This window comes from Archocentrus centrarchus, chromosome 13 (assembly GCF_007364275.1).
Source record: "Archocentrus centrarchus isolate MPI-CPG fArcCen1 chromosome 13, fArcCen1, whole genome shotgun sequence".
In the NCBI taxonomy this organism is placed as follows: domain Eukaryota; kingdom Metazoa; phylum Chordata; class Actinopteri; order Cichliformes; family Cichlidae; genus Archocentrus; species Archocentrus centrarchus.
The window spans coordinates 10955967-10978184 of NC_044358.1; the positions used below are offsets into that span (position 1 = coordinate 10955967).

General features: G+C 42.6%; 1 protein-coding gene across 1 annotated transcript; it reads right to left on the reverse strand.

Annotated features, from left to right (window-relative positions):
* Nucleotides 1-1152: 1152 nt before the first annotated feature.
* Nucleotides 1153-21681, reverse strand: LOC115790127 (olfactory receptor 142-like). Its single transcript, XM_030743798.1, has 3 exons — nt 20754-21681; nt 1666-1917; nt 1153-1214 (listed from the first exon to the last, which is right to left on the reverse strand). The coding sequence occupies exons 1-3, from the start codon at nt 21679-21681 to the stop codon at nt 1153-1155; spliced, it is 1242 nt and encodes a 413-aa protein (XP_030599658.1).
* Nucleotides 21682-22218: the final 537 nt, after the last annotated feature.

The window sequence follows — 22218 nt, forward strand, 5'->3', positions numbered from 1 at the left end:
AATTGAATCTATCTGAAAAAACATCTGCTGTTGAAGAGTTTAAGATGCGAGAGCTGACCATGCGTCTAGCAGGGGACAGAGTCACATGATATGACAAATCAAAAACAATGCAAAAATGATCAGAGATAAAAATATTGTTCGAGTAAATAAAGTCAACATTCAGACCTAGAGTGAAGACCAGGTCTAAAGTGTGACCTTTTTCATGTGTAGGGCCAGACACATGTTGGGTAAAGTGAAAAGAGTCCATGACACTAATAAATTCCCTAGAAAGGAGGTCAGTGTCATCATCAATATGAATATTAAAATCACCAACAATGAGCAGTCTAGACAATTTTATAGTGGAGGCTAAAAAATCATGGAACTCCTTTAAGAATAGGGTGCACGAGCCAGGAGAGCGATATACAACCGCACAGTACAGAGGGTTCTTAGTTCCAACTTTAAGAAGCTGTAGTTCAAATGATGAGAAATGACCAATCTGGGTTTGGCGACAGGAGAAACGGTTACAAAACACTGCAGCAGTACCACCACCTCGACCGGAAAGCCGAGGCTGGCTGCTGAAGGAATAACCATCAGGACACAGTTCAATGAGAGATATAAAATCAGAGTCACGCTGCCAGGTTTCAGTCAGAAATAAGAAATCTAGGTCTTTGGTAGTTATAAAATCATTCAATAAGAAGGATTTATTGGAAATCGATCGGGCATTAAAAAGCGCCATATGTAGTGAGGAGGAAGCCTGATTTGTGGTTGATGTTCGAGGAAAAGAGTGCAGATACAGAGGGTTTGAGCCTCGGCCTTCATAATATCCATGAAATGCGGGCCGAACGGGCCAGATAGGAGTAGAGTCCAGGTGGACCCACCTAAGGAAGCATTGTCTTACCAGGCTTGGCCTCGAGTATCCATGCAGAGACAGCTGAGAAGGATTTCCCTCCAAGAAAGATGACCGAGCACAGGAGGCTAAGAATGCTCTGCGTCGCTTACCCGTCAAGCCCCGTTTCCAGAGGAGTCTGAACTTTACTTGAAGACCCGCTCGTTTTCCTCTCTTCCTGCGAGGCTTGCGAAATTCCATAGCTGGCTCAATTTGGGTGCCCGACGAAGAGGTGATCTCCGGGGGAAAAGAATGGGGAGTGCCAGGAAAAAAGGTATTTTGACCTATCATGGAGGCACGGATGGAAAGCAGTGAGAGGCGATCGTAAACCAGTACAGGCAGTACATTCCTAAAACAGAGCAAAAGCAACAGAGCCGAAAAAAATACAAGTAGCGGGGAAAAACACAATTTGTGGCTGATAGCGGCAAAGCGAAACACAGGCGCCATCATACCGGAACCGGAAAGACTGCTAAATTAAACACCAAAAAGTCTTAAAAAGCATCAAAAAACCTCGGATTTTGCCATCAATTTATGTGTCTATTGTTTTTATATATTTTTATCTACTCCTTGGTTTAACATGCCCACGGAAAAGAGACAATTTAATCTTTTTGCCAGCTAAACAGAGTCAACATCTTCTATTCACAAGTCTGCTGGATTACGGCCATGCTAGGCTACCTCCAGGTAAAAGGGAACAATCTGACAGTTTTAGACTGTCTTCGGAAACAGCTAATCTTGTGTTGATACTGCTTTTGGCTGGTGATATTGAAGTGAATCCGGGGCCTTTCCTGAACTTTAAGTACCTGGATGGGCCACAGCTAACCTGGCTACCACCCCTGCTGCTGCCTGGGCTAACATCTCTGCTATCTGGGCTACAACCACTGCAGCTGCCTGGGTTAATACCTCTACAACTACCTGGGCTACAACCACTGCAGCTACCTGGGCCACAACCACTGCAGCTACCTGGGCCACAACCACTGCAGCCACCTGGGCCACAACCACGGCAGCCACCTGGGCCACAACCACTGCAGCCACCTGGGCCACAACCACTGCAGCTACCTGGGCAACAATCAATGGGCCAACAAGAATAACAAATACGTCCAAAACAACTATTGATTTGATTTTCACTAATAAACCTGATAGAATTTTGAAAACTTTTAACCTTATATCAGGTCTCTCTGATCACAATTTTATTTTCTGCTCAAGAAAAATGAATAGGCAGCATCCAGCTATAATCACTAAAAATAGATCTTACTTTTTTATACCTAAACATCTGCAACAGCATCTTAAGACTGAACTTGAACAAATAAATTGGTCTAATGTATTGGAATATAATGATACTGAGATTTGTACTAACAACTTTATTAAAAATGTCAATGAAATTTTAAGCCAGTTTACAAAAATAGGTAGGTTTAGGAAACAAAAACATAATTTACTGTGGCTTAACAATGACATTTTAAAACTGATTAAAGAAAGAGATCGAGCCTTTAAGAAATCCTTGAGTACAGGAACTTCAATCGATCGTCAGATTTTTACATCACTAAGGAATAAAGTGATAAAACACATACGTAAAGCAAAAGCTAATTTTTACATTGACATTATAAAGGGAGCAAATGGAAATGGGAAAATGATATGGGAAAATTTAAATAAGCTACTGGGATGCAACAGTGCTGATAATCTTAAAAATGAACAGCTTCAAGTAAATGGTATACTAACAGATGATTTAAGTAAAATTGTTAATATGTTTAACACATTTTTTATTAGTTCAATTGACAAATTAACAATGCATGTCAAACATCCTTATATCATACAATTCTTTAGATGTTAGTAAACCAGTATTTAATATACAAGAAATCTCTGTCACTGATGTAATAAAAATGATAGCGTCTCTAAAAAGCTCAAAGGCTAGAAACATATTTGGCTTGACAAGTTATTTTTTCAAGCTTCATAAAGAGGCACTTCCAAGTCCAATTGTACATATAATTAACCAGTCCATTAAATATGGAGTGGTGCCATCAACATGGAAGATTGCTAGGGTTATCCCAGTGTTTAAGTCGGGAGACAAAACAAATCCAGAGAATTACCGTCCTATAAGTATTTTCAATTCAATTCAATTCAATTTTATTTATATAGCGCCAAATCACAACAAACTGTCGCCTCAAGGCGCTTTGTATTGTGGGTAAAGACCCTACAATAATACAGAGAAAACCCAACAGTCAAAACGACCCCCTATGAGCAGCACTTGGCGACAGTGGAAAGGAAAAACTCCCTTTTAACAGGAAGAAACCTCCAGCAGAACCAGGCTCAGGGAGGGGCAGTCATCTGCCGTGACCGGTTGGGCTGAGGGGAGAGAAAGACATGCTGTGGAAGAGAGCCAGAGATTAATATCAATTAATGATTAAATGCAGAGTGGAGTATAAACAAAGTAAATAAGGTGCATGAGAAACAGTGCATTATGTGAACCCCCCAGCAGACTAGGCCTATAGCAGCATAACTAAGGGATGGTTCAGGGTCATCTGATCCAGCCCTAACTATAAGCTTGATCATAAAGGAAAGTTTTAAGCCTAATCTTAAAAATAGAGAGGGTGTCTGTCTCCCGAATCCAAGCTGGAAGCTGGTTCCACAGAAGAGGCGCCTGAAAGCTGAAGGCTCTGCCTCCCATTCTACTCTTAAGTATCCTAGGAACCACAAGTAAGACAGCAGTCTGAGAGAGAAGTGCTCTGTTGGGGTGATATGGTACTATGAGGTCTCTGAGATAAGATGGGGCCTGATTATTCAAGACCTTGTATGTGAGGAGAAGAATTTTAAATTCTATTCTAGATTTAACAGGGAGCCAATGAAGAGAAGCCAATATGGGAGAAATATGCTCTCTCTTTCTAGTCCCTGTCAGTACTCTAGCTGCAGCATTTTGATTCAGCTGAAGGCTTTTCAGGAAGCTTTTAGGACAGCCTGATAATAATGAATTACAATAATCCAGCCTAGAAGTAATAAATGCATGAATGAGCTTTTCAGCATCACTCTGAGAAAGGATGTTTCTAATTTTAGAAATATTGCGCAAATGCAAAAAAGTGGTCCTACATATTTGTTTAATATGTGCATTGAAGGACATATCCTGGTCAAAAATGACTCCAAGATTTCTCACAGTGTTACTGGAGGCCAAAGTAATGCCATCCAGAGTAAGTATCTGGTTTGACACCATGTTTCTAAGATTTGTGGGGCCGAGAACAAGAATTTCAGTTTTATCTGAATTTAGAAGCAGGAAATTAGAGGTCATCCAGGCCTTAATATCTTTAAGACATTCCTGCAGTTTAACTAATTGATGTGTGTCATCTGGCTTCATTGATAGGTAAAGCTGAGTATCATCTGCATAACAATGAAAATTGATGCAGTGCTTTCTAATAATACTGCCTAAGGGAAGCATGTATAATGTAAATAAAATTGGTCCTAGCACAGAACCCTGTGGAACTCCATAATTAACCTTAGTGTGTGAAGAAGACTCCCCATTTACATGAACAAATTGGAGTCTATGAGATAAATATGATTCAAACCACTGCAGTGCAGTACCTTTAATACCTATAGCAAGCTCTAATCTCTGTAATAAAATGTTATGGTCAACAGTATCAAAAGCTGCACTGAGGTCCAACAGGACAAGAACAGAGATGAGTCCACTGTCAGAGGCTGTGAGAAGATCATTGGTAACCTTCACTAATGCTGTTTCTGTACTGTGATGAATTCTGAAACCTGACTGAAACTCTTCAAATAAACCGTTCCTCTGCAGATGATCAGTGAGCTGTTTTACAACTACTCTTTCAAGAATCTTTGAGAGAAAAGGAAGGTTGGAGATTGGCCTATAATTAGCTAAGGCAGCTGGGTCAAGTGATGGCTTTTTAAGCAGAGGTTTAATTACAGCCACCTTGAAGGTCTGTGGTACATAGCCAACTAATAAAGACTGATTGATCATTTTTAAAATTGAAGCATCAATAATTGGAAAGACTTCTTTGAACAGTCTAGTAGGAATGGGATCTAACAAACATGTTGCTGGTTTGGAGGAAGTAACTATTGAAGTTAACTCTGAAAGATCAACTGGAGCAAAAGAGTCTAAACAAATACCAGCAGTGCTGAAAGCAGCCGAACATGAAGAATAATCTTTGAGATGGTTATGAATAATTTTTTCTCGAATGTCTAAAATTTTATTTGTAAAGAAATCCATGAAGTCACTACTAGTTAACGTGAAAGGAATACTCGGCTCTACAGAGCTCTGACTCTTTGTCAGCCTGGCTACAGTGCTGAAAAGAAACCTGGGGTTGTTCTTATTTTCTTCAATTAATGATGAATAGTAAGATGTCCTAGCTTTACGGAGGGCTTTTTTATAGAGCAACAAACTCTTTTTCCAGGCTAAATGAGCATCTTCTAATTTAGTGAGACGCCATTCCCTCTCCAGCTTTCGGGTTATCTGCTTTAAGCTGTGCGTTTGTGAATTATACCACGGAGTCAGGCACTTCTGATTTGAAGCTTTCCTTTTCAGAGGAGCCACAGTATCCAAAGTTATACGCAGTGAGGATGTAAAACTATTGACGAGATAATCAACCTCACTGGGAGCAGAGTTTAGGTAGCTGCTCTGCACTGTGTTGGCACATGGCACTGAAGAGCATAACAATGAAGGAATTAGATCCTTAAACTTAGTTACAGCACTTTCAGAAAGACTTCTACTGTAATAAAACTTATTCCCCACTGCTGTGTAATCCATTAAAGTAAATGTAAATGTTACTAAGAAATTATTTTACCAATCATTTCAAAAATTGCAGAGAAATGGGTTGCTGCACGGTTAACAGAGCATTTAATTAACTTCTCTCCATCCCAAGCAGTTTGGGTTTATAAAGTATCACTCCACAGAGACAGCGACCTGCTATTTTCTGGAAAATCTAAAACTTCAGATCAGGGCGGTTTTGTGGGCGCTGTTTTTTTTTTTTTTTTCTCTTCAGATCTCAGCGGAGACGGTCGCACTTTTCTTCTCTCCCCAGCCCTTCCTTTTTCCCCTGCTTTGCTGCATGCTGCTTTAGAGCCTCTCTTCACACAACTTCCGAACTGGAATTTATAATTATGGATCTGGTCAGCTGGTCTCTCAACACCATTGTTTTGATAAAATTTTCACCAGGAGAACCCTATTCCCGCTTATCAATTGACATTCCAGCTGGCTGCGTTATGGATTCCTGTGTGGTGTGGAAGATGACGTGCCTGGCCGTATCGTCAATGGAATACACACACATTTGGCTTATTGACACTGGGGTTTCTCTGAATTGGACCGGGAGATACCTGGTTTGTCGTTGCAATTCAGGAAGTATAGGCAGCTGTCTGGCCTTGGTAAGGCTGCTTATGACGGTAACGCGGGAAGGGTACAGACTCAAACTCAGACTCTGTATATCTGGAGCTGATTCGCAGGGGTAAGGAACGGCGAAGGAACGAACCAAGAAGATTTGGATGAATTGGATTTTTCGCCACAGATAGGTGCCAGTAAGACTGAAGGCTGTCAACAAATTAATCAGTACAGTCTGTACCAAAACAAGTTGTAGAATCAGGAATTTGGCTCCCTGACGTTCTTGGACTGCCGCTTATCAAATTGTCTCTGGGATGTTTGTAAACAGATGCTCTACCCCCCCACTGTCCTGTCTTCTTCTGACCTGTGTTGGACTGATCTCCCTGACCTAGCCGCTGATGAACTCTACATCTTATCAGAACTGTTAGCTGAGGAGGGAGTTTGAATCAGCCCCACAGTAGCCCGACCCCCCCCTCCCGCCTCCGCTGGCTCCCCTGTCCATCCCTCCCCACCCTATTGCTCCCATGCTATATGTTTCTGCTCTGTCGCAGAGGTTTTTGTAACCTTATACTGTGTATGTGCATATGTATACAAAGTACGAGATGATTTTTTTCCTCACTCATCCCTACATGTTTTCACTATTGTTTCTGTCTTTTTAATGGCAGCGCCTCCAGAATGGGGGCAGCATGACCACAGTTCACCTATCTCCTCATGTTTGTTCTGTTTGTCTCTTGGATGAGTGTTCTGTTAACTGTAATTTCCCCATTGTGGGATCAATAAAGTATCATAAAGTATAAAGTGTTCCTTGACCTGAAACGTGCTTTTGACAGCATCAATCACAATGTCCTTCTTGTTAAATTGACACATTTTAATTTCTCTAATAGTGCCCTCTGCTGGATGAAATCATATCTGTCTGGCAGAAAACAAGAAGAAGAAGAAGAAGAAGAAGAAACATCCTTTATTGTCCCACAGAGGGGAAATTTGGGTGTAACAGCAGCCGCAGTTATTATAAATATAATAATTTACACTAATGAGAATATATATATATATATAATCAACAAACAAGATTAACCTTAATAATACTAATAATAACACTATATACAATGTACATGATGTGCCTGTGTGTTGAACCTTAACAGGCCGGACTATTTACAGTATATTATATATTATCCTACATTGTGTAGGTTATTGTGGTTTTTGTTGGGAGCAGTGATGGTTATAAAGTCTTACAGCTGCTGGGAGGAAGGATCTGCGGTAACGCTCCTTTGTGCATTTAGGATGCAGCAGTCTGTCACTGAAGGAGCTCTCCAGCTCGGCAACAGTTTCATGCATGGGGTAGGAGACTTTGTCCATCAGTGATGTTATTTTGGTCAGAGTCCTTCTGTCTCCCACCACCTGCACTGAGTCGAGAGGACATCCTAGGACAGAGCTGGCTTTCCTGATGAGCTTGTCTATCCTCTTCCTCTCAGCTGTAGGCAAGCTGCTGCTCCAACATACTGCTGCATAGAAGATGGCTGATGCCACCACAGAGTCATAGAAGGTCTTCAGGAGTGCCCCCTGCACTCCAAAAGACCTCAGCCTTCTCAGCAGGTAGAGTCTGCTCTGACCCTTCCTGTAGAGCGCATCAGTGTTATGAGTCCAGTCCAGTTTATTGTTCAGGTGAACACCCGGGTACTTATAAGAGTCCACTATCTCAATGTCCACTCCCTGGATGTTCACCGGTGTCCGTGTGGTGGGTCTGCGCCTGCGGAAATCCACCACCAGCTCCTTGGTTTTAGTGGCGTTGATCAGGAGGTGGTTCCGCTGGCACCAGCCCACAAAGTCCTGAGTCCACTGTCTGTACTCTGAGTCATCCTCACCTGTGATGAGGGCAACTATGGCAGAGTCGTCAGAGAACTTCTGCAGATGGCAGCGTGGGGAGTTGATGGAGAAGTCTGCAGTGTAGAGGGTGAAGAGGAACGGTGCCAGCACAGTTCCCTGTGGGGCCCCCGTACTGCAGACCAGCCTGTCAGAGACACAGCCCTGTGTCCTCACGTACTGTGGGCGGTCAGTGAGGTAGTCCAGTATCCACTCGGAGATGTGGTGGTCCACTCCTGACAGTTCCAGCTTGTCTCTCAGAAGTCCTGGCTGGATGGTGTTAAAAGCACTGGAGAAATCAAAGAACATGATCCTCACAGTGCTTCCAGGCTTCTCCAGGTGGGTCAGAGCTCGGTGCAGGAGGTAGATGATGGCGTCATCCACCCCGATGCCAGGCTGGTAGGCGAACTGCAGCGGGTCCAACGAAGATGACACCATGAGGCGTAGATGGTTGAGGATCAGCCTCTCGAGGGTCTTCATTAGATGCGATGTCAGGGCTACCGGCCTGTAGCTGCTAAGATCCTTTGGATGTTTGGTCTTTGGTACCGGTACCACACAGGAGGTCTTCCACAGTTGTGGTACTTTCAACAGCTTCCGGCTCAGGTTGAACATGTATCCCATGATGCCACACAGTTGATCTGCGCAGCACCTCAGGAGCCTGGAGCTGATGCCGTCTGGACCAGCAGCCTTTCACACCTTGATTTTACGTAGCTCCTTCCTCACATGATGAGTTGAGAGGGACAAGATGGAGGTGGGGGATGGGGGTTGTGAGATGGAGTCCTCAGAAGTGAAGGGGGTGGGTGATGGCTGAGAGCTGAGAGGTGTGAGGTCCCAAGAAGAAGAAAGGTTGGCAGTCATTAAAGATGGTGGGGCTGACAGCAGGGGGGACTGGGCTGGGGGAGGGATGGGTGGCTGGTCAAACCTGTTAAAGAACTGGTTCAGGTTGTTCACCCACTCTAAGGTGCCGTTTACACGAGACCGTTTTCATTTTGAAATGGTGTCGTTTTGATGCGTTTCGGCCTTGCGTTTACACGACAACAGAGTGAAAACGATGTGTTTCAGAAACGGGGTCCAGAGTGGAGCGTTTCAGAAACGCACCGGCTTGCGTTTTCGTGTAAACACTTGAAACCGGGGTGATTTGAAAACGCTCGACTCGCACATGCGCACTATGGTTGCGACGGCCAGTTTTTCGCGCACGCGCAAATTGATAAACAGTACTCGCGGATTCACGAGTGCTTCTTATGCTTTTCCTGTTTTTACCGTTTTGTAATTCAGCGTTGTGTGCAGCAGCGATCCAACCTCATCATCGGTCCACACAAAACCTCTCACATTGGCCGTTTTGTAAGTAATGAACAATTTGCCGCACTACCTACTGTGTCACTCCACGCATGCGCGTCTTGCGTAAACAAACTTTGCAAAGAGAAAACCAACGCCAACTTGTGGCCAGGCATGGGAACTACATCGTTTTCATCGTTTCACATGTCCTCGTGTAAACGCGGATCGTTTCTGAAACGCCATCGTGTAAACGAAAGGCTGAAACGCATCAAAACGACACCGTTTCCAGTGAAAACGGCTTCGTGTAAACGGCACCTAAGTCTCCCACAATCCTAGGGCTTGGTTTGTGGCCTGAAATTGAGTTCAAACTCCTCCAAACCCCACTGATGTTGCTCTGCTGTAGCTGGTCCTCCATCTTCTTCCTGTAGATGTTTTTTCCATCCCTGATTTTCTTTCTCAGATCCTTCTGCATGGCTCTCAGCTCCTCCTTATTTCCTGATCTAAAGGCTCTCTTCTTCTCCTTCAGGAGAGCCTTTATTTCAGAGTTGATCCAGGGTTTGTTGTTTGAAAAACACTGTACCCTCCTGGTGGGCACAGTGTTTTCCACGCAGAAATTGATGTAATCTGTGATGCAGTCCGTGATGCTGTCGATGTCCTCCCCATGAGGGGCACAAAGCTCTTCCCACACAGTGGAGCTAAAGCAGTCTCTCAGAGCTTCTTCAGTCTCCTCAGACCATTTCTTCACTGTGTGTGTCACAACTGGTTCACTGTGTACAGGCTGGAGATGAACCAGGTTGTGATCTGAGCCCCCCAGGGGAGGCAGAGGTGATGATCTGTATGCCTCCTTGATGTTGGCATACAGTAGATCCAGTGTGTTGGTATTTCTGGTGTGGCAGGTGACATACTGGGTGAAGGTGGGGAGAGTGGAGGACAGGGAGATGTGGTTAAAGTCCCCTGAGATCAGAAAGAGGGCCTGTGGGTGCTGTGTTTGGAGTCTGCTGGTGGTAGCATGGAGGACATTGCAGGCTGCAGCAGCATTAGCAGAGGGCGGCACATACACAGTTATCACAATAACATGTGAAAAACTCCCGAGGAAGATAGTACGGCCTCATACTAACAGCGAGCAGTTCAATGTCCTTACTGCAGAGCGTCTCTTTGATGAATAGATGTCTGGAGTTGCACCATCTATCGTTCACAAACACAGCCAGACCCCCGCCCCTCTTCTTACCACTCTCCTTGGTTCTGTCGGCACGGATTAAATGAAAGCCGTCCATGTTTATGTGTGAGTCCGGGGTTAGCTCGGTTAGCCACGTCTCCGTCAGGCACATGAGGCTGCTCTCCCGGTAGCTCCTTTGATGTCGCGCTAGCGCCGCCAGCTCGTCCCCTTTGTTGGGAAGAGATCTCACGTTTCCCATGATGATGGACGGGATGACGGGCCTGTACCTTCTCCTCTGGCAACGACGACCTATGCCCGCACGTCTCCCGCGTCTCTTCCTTCTCAGTTCGCGGGGAATATCAAGTCGTTCTGCAGGAGTAGGCACAGCGGAGCTCCCGATGGAGATCAGCTGGTCCCGAGAGTAAACAATAGGAGCGTGGCCACTCTCGCAATCTCCAGACATAAACACCACAAAAAGGGTAAATAAAAACAAAGTTTTCCAGAAAAAAGTCCGCTCCATCATGAGGAAAAAGAGCGGAAGATACAGAAACACAAAAACACATCTAATACTAATCAAAATGAGAAAAAGCACGGAATTAGTGCGGAGCTGCTGAAACTGACTGGCTGCCTGCTCGCGCGGCGGCAGAAGCGGAAACAAGCAGTACAAATGGAAAATTCACAATCTACTTTTCTAACCTGCTCAGCTGGAGTCCCACAAGGCTCAATACTGGGTCCAATATTATTTAGCTTATATGTTAATGATTTACCCAATGTCTGCAAAACTGCAAAAATACAATTATATGCGGATGATACTGTACTGTATGTTCATGCGAAAACAAAAAATGAAGCTGCTGCAGTACTTTATGATGCCTTGACACCAATATCTCACTGGCTCAAGGTCTCCGGTTTACATCTTAACATTAGAAAAACAGTTTGTATGTTAGATAGCGAGCAACCATCTGTGTTGGTCAATGGAGAGACATTGGAAGTGGTTGATCAATTTAAATACCTTGGAGTAGTTTTTGATTCCAATTTAAATTTTAAGCATCACGTAAAGAGAATTTCAACCATAATTAAACTTAATCTGTCCAACTTCAAACATATAAGACCTTCTCTGACAACAGAATCAGCAAAGGCTTATATGCATGCCATGATATTCAGTCATATAGCTTACTGTTATACTACATGGTCTCACACTTCAGAGACCATTTTGAAGCCCTTAAAGTCACTTTTTAAGAAAACACTGAAAATACTCGACAAAAAGCCTTTACAGTATCATTGTTGTAACATCATAACCAAGTACAATATTTTAGACTTCGATAGTTATCAGATTTTTATGGATGCTTGCTTTATTTTTAAAGTTTTAAATGCACTTGCCCCCCCTCCTTTAATGTATTTTATAAGCAAAAAGACAAGCAATACAATAAACACAAGAGCACTGACCAGAGGTGATTGTAATGTACAGCGGCGCAGGACAAAATTTGGCCAAACAGTGGTTTCCATTAGAGGCACACAGTTGTGGAACACACTGCCAGCTTATATCAGGAACTGTGGTACCTACTCTAGTTTTAAAAACTCTTTGAAACATTGGCTGAAAACTAACTGGAGGTGCAGTCATATGTAGATTACTTTATTTTGTTAGGGTGTCCTATCTTTACTGTAATTTTATGTTGTTTGTGTTATGTGTTATATAGGTGATGTTTGTATTATTCTCTGCTCTTTATTTTGTTGGATATTTTTTTGGTCTTACATCCATTAGGACAATGGACGAAAATGAGCTTTTGTGCTAACTCCGGCATATTTACATTGATGCTCATTGCAGACATGCTGATTAATGTGCATTGTCCTAATTTAAATAAATGAATAAAAACAAAAAAAAACCTTCCAAGGGTGCTCAGTCCTAGGGAAGGGACTAGATTAAGAGTGTTCACCAATTAAACCGTTAAGTAGGAGCTACATCACATTGCCTGAAAAAGGGAAACTGGGTCTCTAGATCTGATGGGATCTAACAAGAGCATTTGATGAACCTTGTGAGTCCCACCGGGACAGCATGAAACAAGGGGCATAAAGTCCTTGGTGGACCGGAGGCGGCTGAGGGGGGTGTCGCTCGGACGTGCATCTGGAAAACAGCCCAGAGACTAAGCAGACAACCAGGACTGATGGCCAGGGACTGAGGAGAAAAGCAAGGGCACTTTTCAGAAGGCTTGTGGTGGGTGGGTAGCTCCGGTGGTGGAAAGTGGGTTTGAGGAAAAAAATATCCTCCACAGGACAGGTATGATGGGAGAACTCTTCTGGAGAGACTGCTGAAGACCATTATCATATGCACAAGCTGCCATCTGTAATGGAAAATACCTCTATGAATCTTCACCTGCTTAACATATGTACAATCAATGTGTACTTGTACTTTGATCCATCTTGTATTGCAGAAATCAACTTAAAGGACAGGTTAGTCAGATATATATGTGTACTGTGGGTACTATGTAAGCTGTGTAAACAGTGTGTGTATGTTAGCTCTTGCAAGTACACCAATTATCTTGCTATAAGAAATGTCTGTCTTTAGAGTTTAGTTGTTGGACTTCTGTTGCTGTTTGGCAGTAAGAACTCTGTCCATGTTTGGCCAAACAAAAGTAATCGTTTTTCCTTGACTTGGGACTTCTACTGCTACTTGTGTGCTGATAAATTCTTTTTTGTATTAAAGCTGCTAAAATCTCAAAATTTTCATTGTGATTTGTTTTTGTTTTTTTTATTAAGAAAGGTAAAACTGCACCAGACCATCAAAGGCAGAAATCTTCAGTGGGCTGGGCAAGAATCAGGCAGCAAATGTGGGATTCTTTCAAGCTGGTGCCAAGGAAGAACAATTTGGAGGTCAGAGTAGAGGATGGTAGAACTGGAAGATTAGGACATCCATGTCAAAAACAATAGATGAACATGAGAAGTGAGGTCCATAAACAAAATCAATCTATCAATCTCCAGAACACGGAAAAGAGGTTAATTGTCAATAAAACCATTAAGGCTTGCCTCACATTAAACTGAGGATGATGGAGGCTTTCTGTCTGAAATGACGTTGAACATGTGTGTGCCAGCAAGATCACTTGCACAGTCCCTCAAGCACATGATCTGGTATGTTGTCAGGACTGGAAGCTTTGTGGGTGTTTATCCAGCTCAATCTTCTTCTCACACCATCTGGAAACAGCCTCAACACCTGGTCACCAGGAGGGGATGGGAATTTCCGAGCAGGCATGTTGATGTGCACCTCAAACCGAATGAAAAACTGGTTCAGTTTGTTCAGCAGAGAGGTGGAGCTGTTGCAGGTCTGCAGTGGGGGGCTTGTAGTCCATCATTGCCTATGTTCCCTTCCACAGGCTCTGTGAGTCACTGCTGTCACTGAAGCGATGGTCTATCCTCCAAGAGTACTGCCTCTTAACCTTCCTGATGTTGTGGGAAAGATTAGCCCCAACTGTCCTCGGGCCTGTCTGGTCTCCTTCTCTGAAGGCAGCATTTCAGGCCTTCAGGACTCTGTAGAACTCGCCTGTCAGCCATGGCTTCTGGTTGGCCCTGACACTGACAGTGTCATATCATCAGTGCACTTGGTGATGTAGTCAATGACAGTGTCAGTGTACTCCTGAAGGTCAGTGGTATTATTGTAGGTGACAGCTTGTTTGAACACATCCCAGTCTGTGGAGTTTAAACAATCTTGCAGTGCTTATGAGGACCCTTCTGGTCCTCATAAGGACATTGGACTGAGCAGCTAAAATGGCGGCTCGCAGCCCATGTCCTACTGTAGCAGACCTGTGGGCACATGTAACTAGCCACTCAAATCTGTTCAGGATGCTAACAGCAGCTAATGAGAACCTAAAAAAGGCATCAACCAGTTGCATGGGCAAAAGAAGCAGGAAATATGCACATCTTAACCCCTTTCTCTGTGAAGAGGAGCCAGTTGAAATATGGCAGTCACTGAAATACCACATGACCCCCCCCCCCCCACAGTCCAAGTGGTCATGCACAAACCCCTTTCTCAAAGACATTGAAAACACTCGTGGCTTCCCAGACACTGGGCATAGTATACCAAGCCACCGCCCATGTACACCAACCCCCCACTCCAACCCGTTTTCTGCGGTACACCAAGACAGCTTCACCCAGAGCACCCCTGTCTCTCGTGCACCCCACTGTCCCAACTGCACTGGATCTCAGACACCCAGTAGTAACCCACCAAACAGGACTCTACAATTAAAGGACTCTCCCACCAAATGTGTTCAGCCCAAGTCACGAATACAGCAGCCCTCCAGTTTGGCTGACACGTTGTCTCAGTTCAAGATACAGCCTACATCTGAGAGTGAGGATGACTATGATCATAGAGAGAGTTTCCACCTTAAGGCCTAGTCAATACGATGACACCACTCTATGGAAAGAGTTCCTCCACCGGTTTGACAGCTGTGCAAAGGCAAATTATTGTTCAGAGAAGACCATGGTAATCCAGCTAAAGTTCTGCCAGGTGGGATCTGCAGGAGCAATCATACACAGAAACCCTTGATCCTCACAGTGGAATTACCACCACCTGGTGGAAGAAATGGAAACTGCATTTGGCCCTTCTTCAGAATATGCAGCTGTGGCAGTGGCTATTGAACTGAGACAACGTGTCAGCCAAGTGGGTGAAGCCCCACACCTGTTAAGAGATGACATATATGGTAAAGTGGCAATGGCTTACAGTGACAGATCAGAGACTGACACTAGAACAAAATTATAACATTGCCCGCTGTCAAGAAACCACCAAGCAGGTGGCATTGTACGTAACCACCATCATGTACACAGAGATACAAAAACCTGGCTGAACAGAGGTCAGGAGCAGCTGTTATCCAGAAAGGAATCAGAGCCCACTGCCACTCGTAAAGTGTGTGTCTGTGTGTGTGTGTGGGGTAAAGGGCATCAAAAGGAGGTACGTTGTCATAACCGCTCCAGTCTGGGCAGTGGTGGACAGTAACGGAGTACATTTACTTGAGTACTGTACTTAAGTACATTTTTTGAGTATTTTTACTTTACTTGAGTATTTATTTTTTGGTGAACTTATGACTTTCACTCCACTACATTTCAAAGACAAATATTGTACTTTCGACTCCACTACATTTCTAAAAAGATTGTCCTTACTCGTTCCTTTTGGCTCAGCATAGCTTTTCGCTGTTGCTATTTTTCTTTACTGAAATGCAATTGGCCACACGCTATGATCTTCACAAGAAGGGAAACCAATCACAGTCTCCACTCACACCTGGGATTTGGAATTACACTATCGTCAACTTGAGCTGAGCTCCCGCTTTCATTCAAAAAGAAATCAGCAGTGGAGAGAGTTGGAGAAAGTCAAACAGAGAAACCACCGCACCCATGGCCATATCTCAGCTCACTGTTTGACATTTCAGGACTAAAAAATTGTTCGTATCAGTTTAAATGTCTTCTGTGTTTACCGCGAACAAACTATATTTCTGCATTTAAGAACTCGCTATCCAACTTGAGAAAGCACATTGAAGTATGTAAGCAAACTTTTTTTTTTTTCAATTTAGATAAAAACTTTAAATGACTTTGACTGAGGTTTAAATGGTTGCAATTTAATGCCATGACCGATGAAATAAAGCCGACCATTAGTGTGGTAAGCTTGGTGACAAGTGAGAGGGAAACTATGGCGTAGTTTCAGTGCCAAAATTACATATATTGCACACCCAGCGGTGGCTACGTTCTCGTCGCAGAAGGCTATATCCATTCCTAAGCCAGCTACTGATCTGATTAAGAGGCTGGCACTGGTAACTGAGCAGCCGGTGTTCTGTATGTAAACATGTTCGAAGCAATTTTTGAAAGGTAGCACCAACAGATAGACTTAGTTATCAAGATATGCTACAGTAGGAAAATCTGATGAGGTAGCACAGATCATCAGAACACCGGCGCTGGCAAATGAGAAGGAGACCACTCAGTGCAGGGGTGGGTAACTCCAGGCCTTGAGGGCCGGTGTCCTGCACGTTTTAGATGTGTCCCTGATCCAACACACCTGAATCAAATGGCTGAATTACCTCCGCAGTATGCAGTCAAGTTCTCCAGAGTCCTGCTAATGACTTCCAAATGTGATTCAGGTGTGTTGGATCAGGAACACATCTAAAACCTGCAGGACATGGGCTCTCGAGACCTGGAGTTGAAAAGCCCTGATCTAGATTAATCTGTACGGAGCTTTCACTGTTTCGTAAGCATCTATGTTAAGTATGGTAGTTCTTAGTTACCGGGGTTACTGTTTGTGGGGAGAAAAGTCTCCAGTTTTGTTTTTGTTTGGTTTATTTCTTTTTTTTTTGGGGGGGGAGTGTAAATAAAAAAAAATGACAAGAGTTGTCCTATTTTTTTATTGCGTTTTTATGCTGAAGTTTTACAGGTGGTGTAGACTTTTTGTTGCAGAGTGGTTTTACATGTCAATACATCATCGGGTGGTTTCAACAAGTTACAAGGTTCTGTAAATGCACTCAAAACAATACAGCAACGTACTGATATTAGAAAATATTATTCGTACTTTTGGATACTTGAGTATTTTCAAAAGTAAGTACTTCAGTACTTTAACTTGAGTAAACTTTTGACTGAACAACTTTTACTTGTAGCTGAGTAAGATTTGACCACGAGTATCAATACTTTTACTTAAGTACTAGAGTTGAGTACTTTGTCCACCACTGAGTCTGGGGCACATGAAGAGACACGGCCCCTCACCAAGGAAGACTGCTGTAACTCAGGCTTCCTCATTCTTTCCCAGAGGCTCGGGGCCCACTGCACTTCACCTCAAACCCAAATGCCAGGAAATGAACATTCACATGCTGGTGCATGAGCTGGAGGTATGTGCAGTTCTGGCCACTGTGGCAGGGAAGAGTGTGCTGCCTTTAAACCTCTATGACACAGTTCATCCTGAGATCCGCCCTCCCCTTCAAATATCTGAGCCAGAGACTGTGATTGGGGTTTGGCCTGGCGATGTACCTGTTCTCGTAATTAAAAAAGTAAAACATTTAATATATTAAAGAATCAAAAAAATTACACATGCATTTGTGAAACTCAGAGGAAGAGTGCGCACTCTCTCTCCGAGCCCGTTCCTGACTAACCATAACATCTTTATAGTGCCGCTTATCTAAACATGAACAAATTCTGGGCCCTGAGTTGGTCTTCATCACTCAGTCTGGTTCAAGCTGGTTTTTCATGACCCAGATTCCTCTCATCAGCAGTGGAGTCATAAAGCACATCCTGATGTTTTAATGTCAAATGGAGCAATCTTGTCCAGATTAATGACAGAACATGGTGACGTTGGTGATGTTTTAATTGTACGTTCTGTGGCCGAACCTCAAGATAAGATGCACCGAGACAGAAAAGTTAGTCTAGCACTTTCTATCTGTTGCTCTCTGTCTAATGCAGGGGTGGCCAACTCCAGGCCTCGAGGGCCGGTGTCCTGCAGGTTTTAGATGTGTCCCTGATCCAACACACCTGAATCAAATGGCTGAATGACCTCCTCAGTATGCAGTCAAGTTCTCCAGAGTCCCGCTAATGACTTCTATATGTGACTCAGGTGTGTTGAAGCAGAGACACATCTAAAACCTGCAGGACACCGGCTCTCGAGGCCTGGAGTTGGCCACCCCTGGGCTAATGTATTATTTAATTGTCTATTATTTGGTTGATCCAATGTTTAACTTACTAGAGTTTACTTTTAAACATTTGTCCTTTATTCACTGAGTAAAAAATAATTCCTAACACCAGGCATGCTTGTACTGTATTTCCAGCGTGTTTGAGACTTTTCTGTGCTGATAAATGATTTTTGACAAGCTCTCAGCACCACTGGCTGAAATTCAGCCCCAAACTATGACAGAACCTGCACTGTGTTTTACAGTCAGCTGTAGACGCTCACTGTTGCGCCTCCCTCCTGATCTCCTCCATACATATTGATTATAATTTGAACAAAAATTTCCAATTTGTGCTCATCACTCTATAAAACCCATTCTTAAGTGCCATTTTTGAGTAATTCATAGTTTATTTTTAAGTGGCTTAAAAAAAAAAATCCAAAAAGCAGGATTCATGTGTATCAATCAGTTTATCTTTAGTTCACATTCCTGAGAAGGCACATCTGTCTGATGGTGGAAGGACAGTTGGGTCAATACTGTCATGCAAATCAGGTCTGACACCAGGCAGCAAAAGTGGGAGGAGGCGGTGGGTGTTCAAATTAATGCCGATGAGTACGGTTCAAAGCTGTGTTTATGAAACTTCTAACAGGAGACTGAAAAGGGAGAAAGCTTAGATTGCTCAGCGCAGCGCTACTTTAAAAAAAAAAAAAAAACTATTTATTTGCTTACTTGTTTATTAGATTAGGGGTGTGGTCATGATGGGAAATAGATACGCCCAGAAGAAGGAGGGGGACTTCCAGCCAGCTGTCAGCCGGATGGGAATGGCAATTTTAAGTGGCTTCATCTGTACATGTTCTTCTCTGTTATGTTGACGGTTGTCATGGAATGCTGCGATTGTGTGCAATTGTTCTCATTATAGATATAATGAGCATGGGAAACAATAAAATGTTACATGAGAGCAACAAGTTTATCTATGCACAATCTACTTTTCAGAAGGTGTTTTTGTTGTAATTTTTTTTTTTTAATGAATATACAAACATGAAGAGCTCAGATGCAAAAGCTTCTAAATCTGCCTGGACACTTTTCTTATAAAACAGCATTTTTTTTAATCTGGATTTTTTGATGAAGTAATTTCAGTCCACAGGCAATGGTGAGGTGCCTTTTTTTCAAAAATGTAAATATAGTAATTTAACTACTTTTTAATAAATAATTTGTTCTGAGGCAAAACCAACAAAATCTTCAGTTTGTCCTCTGCACAGTGCAAATGAAGGCAAAAGGCACAAATATCAGACTCTGATAAAAAGATTTTGACATCGATTAACACAGTACAAGTGCAATGGCACAAAATGGCAGCACATTTTTTTAACAGTAACAGAATAGTAGATACTAGGCCACAGGGTTTGCCACATGAGGTCATATATGACCTCATGACCTCATAACCCGCCCATGAGCAGAACGTGTAAGAGACCCACAAAGCAGGAGAGGGGAGCACCTCGCAGGCCAGGGAGTACGCTCGGCAGCCAGTAACAATCCTTCCGCAGTTTCACCAGTGGAAATCTCGTTACAACTTTTACTTCCTTTAGTTAGACAAGTTTGATCGCCAAACACAAAACTACAAAAAACAAGGCTAGACTCACCTTCCGATGTGTTTAAAATCTAATCACCACCAACAAAAACCGCCTCCTCAGTACAGCCAGAAAATGCTTGAAGTCACATAGTCCTATCTTGCATTCTGATTGGTTTTAGGGACATGGAGGCATTTACAGACAACAGGAAATTGCGGTTGAAGGCTTGTGACAATTGAGACTAATCAGAGACAGTATTTAACAGGTTATGACGATAGATTGACATATAGTACTATTTGGAGGGCTGGATGTGGGCCGTGGGCTCCCAGTTGACATTCCCTGATTTATAGGGTTTAGTCTGGAGATTGACTAGGCCCGTCTAAAACCTTCCACTTTCTGCCCCTAATGAACTCCTGTGTGTTTTGGGTCATCATCTTGCTGCATGATGAAGGATCTCTCAGTCTAGTTGCGTCTTTCTTTAAACTAACAGACAAAATGTTTCTGCATACTTCTGAGTTCATTGCACTGCTGCCATCATACATGACATCAGTGAAGATTAACGAGCCCATCCCAGAAGAAGCCGTGCAAGCCCAAGCCATGACATTACCTCCACTGTGTTTCAAAGATGAGTTCCAGATGAGTAACCTTTCCATCACTTTGGTAAAGATTCATCTTTCATCACTCCATAAAAATTTGCCCCAGAGTTGCAGAGCCTTGTCTCTGTACTTCTTGGCAAATTCCAGCCTGGCCTTTGTCGGATCAAAATATTTTACCAGAGCAATCGTCCCTTTTCAGGCCTATAAGCTAACTTTCCAGGTTTTTAGTTCCAATTAGAATCACACACTTGATGAAAAAGACCAGAACCTGTTGATGCAACTGGATCACGAGTCTCCTAAAACATAATCATCATTGGGTTATCCATCGGCTCACCCTGCCAACTGAATATTTTTAAGTAATATAAATCAAAAAGATAAATGACCAGGTTCAGTTTGTCTTTTCATTTGTCTTACATTGATATTATTAAATGTATTAATAACATAAAATGGTATACATTCTGTTCTGAATGCATTATGCAAATGCAAGGCAACTTAAGCTTTACTGCACCTACATGAAATTTTAGAACAGAGCACATGTTTATAAACATTTCTGATTTTTGACATTTGTATTCCGTACACGATCGGATTCAAAATCGGTTGCATCATGAGAAAATACAGAGACAGGAAGAGTCGCAGTGCGCTGGGTAAGCTGGTCATATCGAATCTGCTTTGTAACATTTCAAAGCCGGAACCAAAGGAAAAATTCAAGAGTGACACAACCTGAGGTGTGCAGGTACTGACACTTTTTTGTCTCGCCTCTTTGGAGCCAGAAAAACACACTTTCATGATTCTCGTGTAAGAGAACAGGACTAGAAGAAGAGGGACAACAAGCAAGAGAAAAATATCAAAAACCCCATAAATATTATTCACCTTTGTGTCAGAACATGCCAACTTAACAACTGGATAATTATGACAATACAAAGTGTTTAAAACATTTCCACATGGGGTCAGACGCAGGTTTAAGGATATATGAATAATAATTTTTGCAAAACAGTACAGCCATACCACAGTAATAAGAACAGCAGTATTGTTAGATGTCATTTTTGTTTTATAATGTAGAGGAGAACAAATAGCAAGATATCTGTCATAAGACATGACGGCTAAGTTTGAAATTTCTATACTTCCATATGTGTGAACACAGAAACTCTGCAGGAAGCACAGAGGAACAGAAATAGTGTGAACATCAGAGAGGATCTGAATCAGGAGGAATGGAAACAGCCCTGTACTACCATACAGCTCATTTACAAACAGGCTGCACAGAAACATGTACATAGGTTCATGTAAGCTTCTGTTCACACAGATAAAGACAATCGGTGATGTGTTTAGAAAAAATATAACAAAGTAAAGCAAAGCAGTTATTGTGAAATAGAAATATTGCAATTTTCCAACATTCAAATAAGCTCCGAGAATAAAATAAGAGAAAGTTGTTAAATTAGACATTGCTGTTTGTTTTTGTGACAAAACAGAGTCAGGATGCAAATATTAAAAAGTCTGTCTCATTGATTTACATTCAAATAAATACTGTTCAAAGTTATCATATTTAAAAAAAATAACATCATTGCATTATCTGTTTAGTGTTGAACTTTTAGCTTATGCTGCTTCACAGAACAAGGAAACACTAAATGAATATGAAGACATGCAGTGCAAACATAGAATTCCCTCACTGATTTGACCTCCTACACCCTCCTCCCACTATGACATGGAGCAACATCACCTGTTTTTTATTTTTTTCAAAGTTTTCTTATGTCATTGGTATTGGCAGTGCCAAGGTCAGTCACAAAAGGTTTCATTGTTGACATTCCCACAATGCATGACTGTAAATAATTAAAAGTAATTTTACAAATAAGAAATAGTGTTTTGTGGGTGCTGGTTAAGCTCCCTGGGTTGATCAGGTGACTCATATGCTGTAAGACTGATCCAGAGGCCTGAGAAGATCTGAAATGAAAAACCTCAAAACAAAACAAAAGTGTAATGGTC